This window comes from Achroia grisella, unplaced genomic scaffold (assembly GCF_030625045.1).
Source record: "Achroia grisella isolate CSIRO2021 unplaced genomic scaffold, CSIRO_AGI_Agris_v1 utg483, whole genome shotgun sequence".
Taxonomy (NCBI): Eukaryota; Metazoa; Arthropoda; class Insecta; order Lepidoptera; family Pyralidae; genus Achroia; species Achroia grisella.
In genome coordinates this window covers 2,397,326-2,406,922 of record NW_026712886.1, presented here as the reverse complement: position 1 = coordinate 2,406,922, position 9,597 = coordinate 2,397,326, and the positions used below count along the sequence as shown (strand labels likewise).

Sequence of the window (9,597 nt, the reverse complement as noted above, 5' to 3'; positions counted from 1 at the left end):
ATAAATATAAAAAACATATTAAAACAAAATACTGGAATAGTTCCCCTCCCTCCTAAACCCCCTACACCCCAACTACACCCAGCCAAGTATATATATATATAAAAGTTCATATAAAGTAATACATCTAAATATTGAGAAATTACAAATTAAAAGTTAAAGTAATAATATAGAATATATACAAAATACATTTTATAATAGTTAGAATAAATAGAAAATTAACCATCTCCCATATCCCATACCCAAACTATAACCATATCCTGTTACTCATTATTATAACAATAACATAAGGACACGCGGATACACATTGAGTAGCTACTCTATACCGCGCTCGCGCACCAGAGTGAAACCCCCCTCACCCGTGACGTTAGGGCCCTACCCCCCTAAAGCTAACTCGGCCCCTGGAGGCCCTACAGACTTGAATGACGGCTTGTTTGATTCGTCTCAGCAAGACCTAAAAGACCACCCTGATAGATTTAGAAATCGCTGCCCTTTTTAGAATAAATATATAAAATCTTTAAAAATAAATTGTACAACATATTGTATGGTGTATATTGTATAGGATAAGTATATTTATTAATATACGGTAAAATATATATAAGTAGCTTTAAGTATCTTTTCAGATTGTCTGTTAGACATAGTAAACTAAACTGCAGAAATATAACTGTGTAAAATTAGGAACTAAAAATAGACTATATAGCACTGTACACACGTAATACTTGTTTTAATACATAGATCGCTGTATACATAAGTTAACTAATAAATAAATATATAAATAAACACATATAGAAACTACAATACATAATATATAAAACTAAAATTGTAAAAGCAAAATAAGTAAAATAGAACTAGTAGATAAGTCCTTCCTTCTTAAAACATTTAAATAGTAGTATACAGTATAAATAAATAAAAAGTGTATAAACACGATATATTAGTAAAATTAGGAAATTGAAATATTGAGAATAAAATTGTATTTTATTTCAGATATTTTAATATAGGTAGTATAAAGTATAGGATAGATACAAACTAAAGATATAGTAGCATAGATAAATAAAGGTTGTCTTAATATTATTATAATAAAGTAAGTTCTCTTTTAAAATAGTAAATATTGTTACTGGAAAAATCTATTGGTTAAACGAAATATTAAAATTGTAAACAAAAAGGTGAAAGAGTATAAAATAGAAATAAGAATATAATATAATATTGAAAACAAAACTGTATACCGCTATACACTGTAATACCACTGCGTTGCTTATTGTAGTGTAGTGTTATTTAAATAAATATATACAAATTGTTAGGAAAGGGACTTAGTACAGACAGACATATACCTAGCGACCCCATTTACAGGCACTAGGTATAGCAGACGAGGACATAAATAAAACTAGTAAATAATATAAATAAAATTCATTTTAAAAATTCATTTTAAAAAATTTATTATAAAAATTATTTTAAAAAACTATTGTACGGTGCATATATTTTAAAAAATTTAATATTGACAATAAATACATATTGACTCCCAAAGCGAGGTTCACATACTCAGAACCCCCTATACAGGCTCTGAGTATACATAAACACACAGTCCGGGAGGGCACATAACGCGAAACAAGACACACTTTGTCCACCCATCAAAATGTTTGGAATTAGGACTCCGCAAAGACCGACCAGGAGGGCCAGCACAATCACTCCTCCCCAAGAACTTAGCAGTGGAAACACGAGTGTCCGCCGCAGCATAGGAGAAATTGAGGCAAAAACAGCGCCAAAAGTAATAAGACCCAGGACTAGACTGGAAGAAGCTAGGATATGCCACAACAAGGCAAAAAGCAATTTAGCCCTCTTCAAAAATTTGAAGAGGGAATTAAAGGACGATACGGCCGTGCAAGTGGAGAGGTTGTACAGCCTGATAAAGGATGCGGAAGCGGAAATCGAAAAGCTTAGAAATGATGGGAAGATAGAAGGGAAAATAGTGGAAATTAAACAGGTAGAAAGGGAGAATACGGAAAAGGGAAAAATAGACGGGGAAATTGATAGGAAATTAGAAAGCATTTTGGAAGGGATAAAGGACAACAACAAAATTTTAAAGGAGAATAGGGACAGAATGGAAGGGATACGGAAGAGTATGGAAGAAAGGGATGAAAGGGATAAGGAAGAAAGGGTAAGCCACGCCTCCTACGCCGAGGTAGCTGCAGCCACCGGGAAAGGGAAAGGAGTAGTAGAGAGAGGTACGCTGCACTCGGTGGTGATAGCATCGACAGATGAGGAGGATACGGCGGAGGAGGTGTTGGAAAAGCTCAGGAAGACGGTGGATGCGAAAGAGGGTTGGGTTCGTGTGGAGCGGGTGAGGAAAGCCAAGGATAGGAAGGTGATTGTGGGTTGTGTCAAGGAAGCAGATAGGGCAAAAATAAAGGAGAGGATCAGCAAGGCAGGGAAGGGCCTCACCGTCGAGGACATCAAAAACCGAGATCCGCTTCTGATTCTGAGGGACGTCATCAAAGTGCACTCGGATGGAGAGGTGCTGATGGCGCTCCGGAATCAGAACCGGGGGGTCTTTGATGGCCTCAACGGAGAGGAGGGCCGCGTGATGATAAAATATAGGAAGAAGGCTAGAAACCCACACACCAACCATATCGTATTGAGCGTCTCCCCCACTGTATGGAGAAGGGCACTCGGGGAGGAGAAACTACACATTGACCTCCAAAGGGTCCGCGTAGAGGATCAATCCCCCTTGGTGCAGTGCACCCGTTGTTTGGGGTACGGTCACAGTAAGCGGTACTGTAAAGATACCGCGGACCTGTGCAGCTACTGCGGGGGCCTGCACCATGCAGCGGAGTGTACCGACCGTATAGTGGGGGCGACGCCCACGTGTATAAACTGCCGTTTGGCAGAAGTAGAGGACCCGCACCACACGGCCTTCAACGATGTATGTCCGGTGAGGAAAAGATGGGACTCGTTAGCCCGGGCATCGGTAGCGTACTGCTGAGGTCACCGAGGGGAATGCCCGAAAACACCTGGTGCTCCAAGCAAACCTGCAAAGGAGTAGAACAGCCACCAGTGAACTGCTGATGGAGGCCGCCAGCCGTAGGGCCTCACTAGCATTGCTCCAGGAGCCCTATGTGGGGGGAAGGGGAGGGTAGCGGGACGCAGAGGAGCCAGAGTATTTCAGTCTCCCGGGACGGATGGCGAGGGTGGCGTGAAGGCCGCCATCATAGTGTTTGATGGAGGCCTTCAGGTCACCCAACACCCGGAACTCACCACAAACAACATCGTGGTGGTGGGCGTCCGTACTGGGAACTGGAGTATGGCGTTTGTGTCCTTCTACTTCGAACCAAACAAACCCATAGAGCCTTACCTGGAGCAGCTAGGGAGGATCAGGGATAGGCTGGGGACCGACAGGCTGATCATTGGTGGAGATTCTAACGCGAAGAGCATCTGGTGGGGCGGCCTCCTCGAGGACCGAAGGGGCGAGCTGATGCGCGGGCTTATATGCGAGTCAGGAATGAACGTGCTTAATGCAGGATCCTCCCCAACTTTCGACACATGGAGAGGAGGGAAACACTACAGTAGCTACGTCGACGTGACGGCGTGCACTGAGGAGGCACTTAACCTGGTGACTGGTTGGAGAGTAGATGACTCTCTAACCAGCTCCGACCACAACGGTATTACATTTCACGTACACTTAACAAAGCCAAAAGGAACAGAGATAACACGAACCACACGCATTTACAACACAAAGAAAGCAAATTGGAGCCAATTTCATGAGAAATTGGCCCAAATTATGCAAGACACACACATGACACCACAGGAACTCGAAACAGTTACACAACACTCACAACTCGAACACGCCATTGATCAATACACGGAAGCAATAACACAAGCATGCACACAAGCGATACCACACAAAAAACACAAAGACACACTTACCATACCGTGGTGGACGGACGATCTCACGAAGATGAAGCGTGAGGTCGTCACCAGGAGGCGCCGAATCAAAAACGCACAGCCGTCGCAGAGGGCTGCTGTAGTGGATCTCTACCTGAAACAAAATAAAAAATATCATGAGGCCATAAAAACAGCACAAGTCGAGAGTTGGAGGGGATTCTGTGAAAAGCAGGAGCGAGAGGGAATGTGGGAGGGCATATATAGGGTAATAGGTAGGACAGGGGCTAGGGAAGAGGACGTAATGTTGGTTGAGGGAGACAAAGTCTTAGACGCGCAGGGGTCAGCCGATCTACTTGCACGGAGGTTCTACCCTGGAGACAATAAAGAGGCGGACACTGAAATACATAAAGAAATAAGGCAGAAAGCAGAAAAGATAAACTGCAGGGAGGATATTGCTGCTGACCCCCCTTCACGATGTCGGAATTAGAAGCGTCGGTTGAGTCCTTCAACCCAAAGAAAGCCCCAGGTTCGGATGGGTTCACAGCGGACATCTGTGCGAGAGCGATTGGCGGTAACCCTGCATACTTCCTAGCCCTGCTGAATAAGTGCTTGGTGCTGCAGCTTTTTCCTAAAAGATGGAAGGAGGCGACTGTCGTGATCCTCAGGAAGCCAGGCAAGACCTCGTACACAGACCCCAAGTCGTACAGACCAATAGGACTGTTACCGGTTTTGGGGAAGGTGTACGAGAAGATGCTGGTCGCCCGTCTCAGATTTCACCTGTTGCCAAGGATTAGTACTCGCCAGTACGGATTCATGCCCCAGCGCAGTGCCGAGGACGCCCTCTATAATCTAATGAGTCACATCAGAAGCAAACTCCACGAGAAAAAGATGATAGTGCTAATATCCCTGGATATAGAGGGCGCCTTCGACAGCGCTTGGTGGCCGATGATAAGGGTCCGGCTGGCTGAGGAAAAATGCCCGGTAAATCTGAGACGAGTAATCGATAGCTACCTGAGGGACAGGGCAGTCGAAGTAAGGTATGCTGGAGCACGGGCAACGCGTCAAACGGAGATAGGATGTGTGCAGGGTTCGATAGGGGGACCACTATTGTGGAATGTCCTCCTAGACCCCCTATTGAGACAGCTAGAACATCAAGGCGTCTACTGCCAAGCGTTCGCGGACGATGTCGCGCTGGTATTTGATGGGTGGACGGCCCTCGACATTGAAAGTCGTGCAAATGCCGCCCTCGAACATGTTCGGAAGTGGGGTGTCGTTAGCAGGCTGCGATTCGCACCGCACAAAACATGTGCGATGCTAATCACACGCAAGCTGAAATACGACACACCACGTCTGAGCATGGGCGGGGTCGCCATAGGCATGACCGAAAGTGTCAAACTTCTGGGACTTACCATCGACCACCGGTTGACCTTCAACGCCCATATGGCTGCTGTTTGTAAGAAGGCGATAGCCATCTACAAACAGCTGGCCAGGGCGGCAAAGGTGAACTGGGGTCTGCACCCAGAAGTTACGAGGACAATATACACAGCGGTGGTGGAGCCGATAATCATGTATGCGGCAAGCGCGTGGTCGGAATCGGTGACGAAGATAGAGTTCCGGAGGCAGCTGAGCGTGGTGCAGAGGGGCTTCGCCCAAAAAATCTGCAGGGCTTACCGCACGGTTTCCCTGAACTCCGCACTGGTACTGTCAGGAATTCTCCCTCTAGACCTACGTATACGTGAGGCTGCCTCACTGTACGAGGCGAGGAGGGGGAGGGCCGATGGGCTAGTGGGAGACAGGGAAGTCGAACGGATGACGCCAGCGGCAGACAAGCCCCATCCGGCCGAGCAGGGGAGGCTGGAGTTCCGGGACCTGGTAGACGAGGAACAATATAAAACAGCGCAACAAGACTGCGAGATAAGAATATTTACCGATGGGAGCAAGATTGAGGGCCGGGTCGGTGCGGCTCTGTCGGTATGGAACAGGGCGACCGAAACAAAGGCCCTCAAGCTTGCTCTCTCGGCACACTGCACCGTCTACCAGGCGGAACTCCTGGCTCTGAGCAGGGCGGTTGGGATAGCATCGGAACATCCTGCCACCACGATCGGCATCCTCAGCGACTCCAGAGCCGCATTGCAAACAGTTGCAAATCCTAAAGCCTCCCACCCCTTAGCGGAAGAATTTAGAACACAGCACACAAAGTGTAAGCAAAAAGGAAAATCAATAAACATCTATTGGATAAAGGCACATGCGGGGTGGGAAGGAAACGAGAGGGCGGACCATCTCGCCAAGGAAGCGGCCCTGAAGTCGAAGAGGAGGTCAGACTACGACTGGTGTCCGGTCTCATTCGCCAAACGTCTGATCCGGGATCGGACGATTGCCGAATGGGATAGGCGGTACCAGTCTGGCGAGACTGCTTCCGTAACGAAACTCTTCTTCCCGAGCGCGGCCGATGCGTACAGGGTCGTCGGCAAAATCACCGCAGACAAATACATCACCCAGCTGTTCACGGGACACGGCGGATTCCGGGCGTATCTGCACCGTTTCCGGTGCCGCGAGAATCCGTCGTGCCCTTGTGACCAGCACACACCCGAGACACTATTACACATTATATCACAATGCCCTCGCTTTGGAAGGAAAAGAATGGACTTAGAAATAGAACTAGGAATCGAAATAAAAACAGAAAACTACAAGGAAATTATAAAGCATAAAGAAAATATAGAGAAAATTTTTAAAGTACGCTACAGAAGTGATAACCAAGGTAATAAATATAAACAGTGATAAGTAAAGCTGTATCTAGGTGTATAGTGGATATACAGTCATAGATAAGCAATAGATATAAGTAATAAAAAGAATAATAGTAGTAGTAAGAATGTATTAGATATGTAAGAAACATAAATAGGTTAAAAACAATAGTATGTAAACAAAAATAAAATAGATACCCTTTAGTAATGTAAATCCCTAATTAAGTTCTCTCTAGGTTTAAGTGTAGCAAATAAGAAAGTTATGTGTCCAATAAAAAACAATGTAAAAAACCTGGAATTTCACATCCGGGCTTAAGTGTGTTTCCTTGGCTGTACCCCCTAGCATAAGACCCATAGCTAGACGACGGCCCACCCTGTTGTAAACAGCGGTGGGGAGGTAGGCCAAGTAGGTAAAAAAAAAAAAAAAAAAAAAAAAAAAAAAAAAAAAAAAAAAAAAAAAACCTAACCTAACCTAACCTAACCTAACCTAACCTAACCTAACCTAAAACCTAACCTAACACCAACCTAACCTAACCTAACCTAACCTAACCTAACCTAACCTAACCTAACCTAACCTAACCCTGCTCTTCTGCGGCGGAGGGCGGCGGGACGCGACTCCCGCTCCGCGCGTTGCTATAGTTCGCGCGCGCCTCCTTCCGCGAGTCCCTTCACACGCAGAAGTGTGCTCTGACACGGCCAGCGCACGATCTCTCGCTACTGATCATCCTCCACCTAAATTCTAACCTAACCTAACCTAACCTAACCTAACCTAACCTAACCTAACCTAACCTAACCTTAACCTAACCTAACCTAACCTAACCCTAACCATGACCCTGTGTGGCCTAACCTGGGGGCCCCGTACCTAACCGCCTAACCGGCGGGAACCTAACCTAACCTAACCTAACCTAACCTAACCTAACCTAACCTAACCTAACCTAACCTACCCTAACCTAACCTAACCTAACCTAACCTAACCTAACCTAACCTAACCTAACCTAACCTAACCTAACCTAACCTAACCTAACCTAACCTAACCTAACCTAACCTAACCTAACCTAACCTAACCTAACCTAACATAACCTAACCTAACCTAACATAACCTAACCTAACCTAACCTAACCTAACCTAACCTAACCTAACCTAACCTAACCTAACCTAACCTAACCTAACCTAACCTAACCTAACCTAACCTAACCTAACCTAACCTAACCTAACCTTTAACCTAACCTAACCTAACCTAACCTAACCTAACCCAACCTAACCTAACCTAACCTAACCTTTTTTTTTTTTTTTTTTTTTTTTTTTTAACGTGTGGAAAATCTTCAAAAGACCGTCACCTCGCCGGAGGGATGGCGAGGTGGTGTGTGAGACTTGACTCACTAAAAACCACACGGTATACCTCGAGGTGCCTTTGAGCCGAGGACAGGGGTTCGCATTTGCATTCCACCCTGACCCCGGCGGCATGGCCCGTCCTGTAGATGTTGTAGGACGGGCCCCCTCTCTCTGGTTAGGGTGCTCTGGACGCACCCTACCTACTCTTGGAGGCGCGTGGGTACACGCGCGCACCTCCAGGGGCCTGGCTATGGGGCAACGCCTCCCTCAAGGCATCGCCCCGGCCCCTGTGGGGGGTAGAGTCAGGACGGAGTTGGGCTCGTCCCGACGTCTACGCCTGGTCCTCCGGCGGCGGATCACTGGGGCGGATGGGTCGTTCTCACGCTCCCTCTCCGCCGCCTCCTTCTGCGACATCACTGCTTCGCAGAAGGCCACCATTGCCAGCCACGACCTCTCGCTCCTGACCATTTCCCGAACTACATTCGGCAGCGAGAGGTCGTCCCCCACATCCGCGACCAAGACGCGGCGCTCCTCTGCAAAAGCAGGGCACTCCTCCAGCACGTGCTGCGCCGTGTCCTGGTCGCATCCACACTGGTGACAGCAAGTTGTCGGCTCTCTCCTCGCGACGTTACACAGGTACCGCCCGAAACAGCCATGTCCGGACAGCACCTGCGTAAGTCGGTAGGTCAGCGGTCCACGCCGCCTGCCCATCCACTTCTTGAGTACAGGACGGACAGCTTCGACGGTCCTCAGGCCAGCCGTTGGATACGCCAGCCTCTCCTGCCATTTCTCCCTGAGGACTCGCCGAAGATGGGATTTCCGTTCCGCGATTTCCACTCCAGAAGGCTCCCCTCCCTGGGCCTTGGCCTCCGCGCGCCAGTGATATAGAGACGCGCGGGATTCTGCCTCTAAGTCCCAGGGCGGAGAGCCCGCAAGCAAGCACGCCGCCTCGCCCGAGATGGTGCGGTATCCTCGGATGGCCCTCACAGCCATCGCTCGCTGCGGACGCAGGAGCGTGGCTGTGTTTTCCCTGGACAGGGCCCCATGCCAAATGGGGGCCCCGTATAGGGCCATCGACTGCACCACATTCAGATAGAGACGGCGGCAATTGCCACCCGGCCCCCCGATATTGGGCAGCAACCAGCTTAGAGCGCCGGCCGCCGCCATAAGACGAGGAGCCAGGTTCCTGAAGTGGAACCGGAAATCCCAGCGACTGTCGAGGTCAAGCCCGAGGTACCTGATGTACGGCCTGACCTCCAGACTGTGGCCGCTGACCACGAGACGGGCTCCTGGCGGCGGCGCTCTACGGGGCCCATGAAAACACAGGACCTCCGTCTTGTCGAGCGCCACCTCGAGCCCCAATCTCCTTATTCTGCCGACAACTTGCGTCACACTGGCGGTAGCCAACCGGGCAGCCTCCCGGTAGTCCTGGCCCCGAGAGGTGACCAGCGTGTCGTCCGCGTAACATACGACGCTGGTACCCCGGAGCAGAGCGCCCCGCAGATTCCAATCGTAGCCGATGTTCCACAGGACCGGACCCAGAACCGATCCCTGTGGAACACCGCGCTGCATCTCCCTCTCTACCATCGCGCCATTCCGCCCGATGCACACCACCTTCCGCTCTTGAAGGTAGGCCCCGATCACGTCCCTC

General features: G+C 48.5%; 1 protein-coding gene across 1 annotated transcript; it reads left to right on the top strand.

Moving 5' to 3' along the window:
• Positions 1 to 1,627: 1,627 nt before the first annotated feature.
• LOC131845758 (uncharacterized) lies at positions 1,628 to 6,651 on the top strand. Its single transcript, XM_059194850.1, has 3 exons — positions 1,628 to 2,923; positions 3,119 to 4,349; positions 4,418 to 6,651. The coding sequence occupies exons 1-3, from the start codon at positions 1,628 to 1,630 to the stop codon at positions 6,649 to 6,651; spliced, it is 4,761 nt and encodes a 1,586-aa protein (XP_059050833.1).
• Positions 6,652 to 9,597: the final 2,946 nt, after the last annotated feature.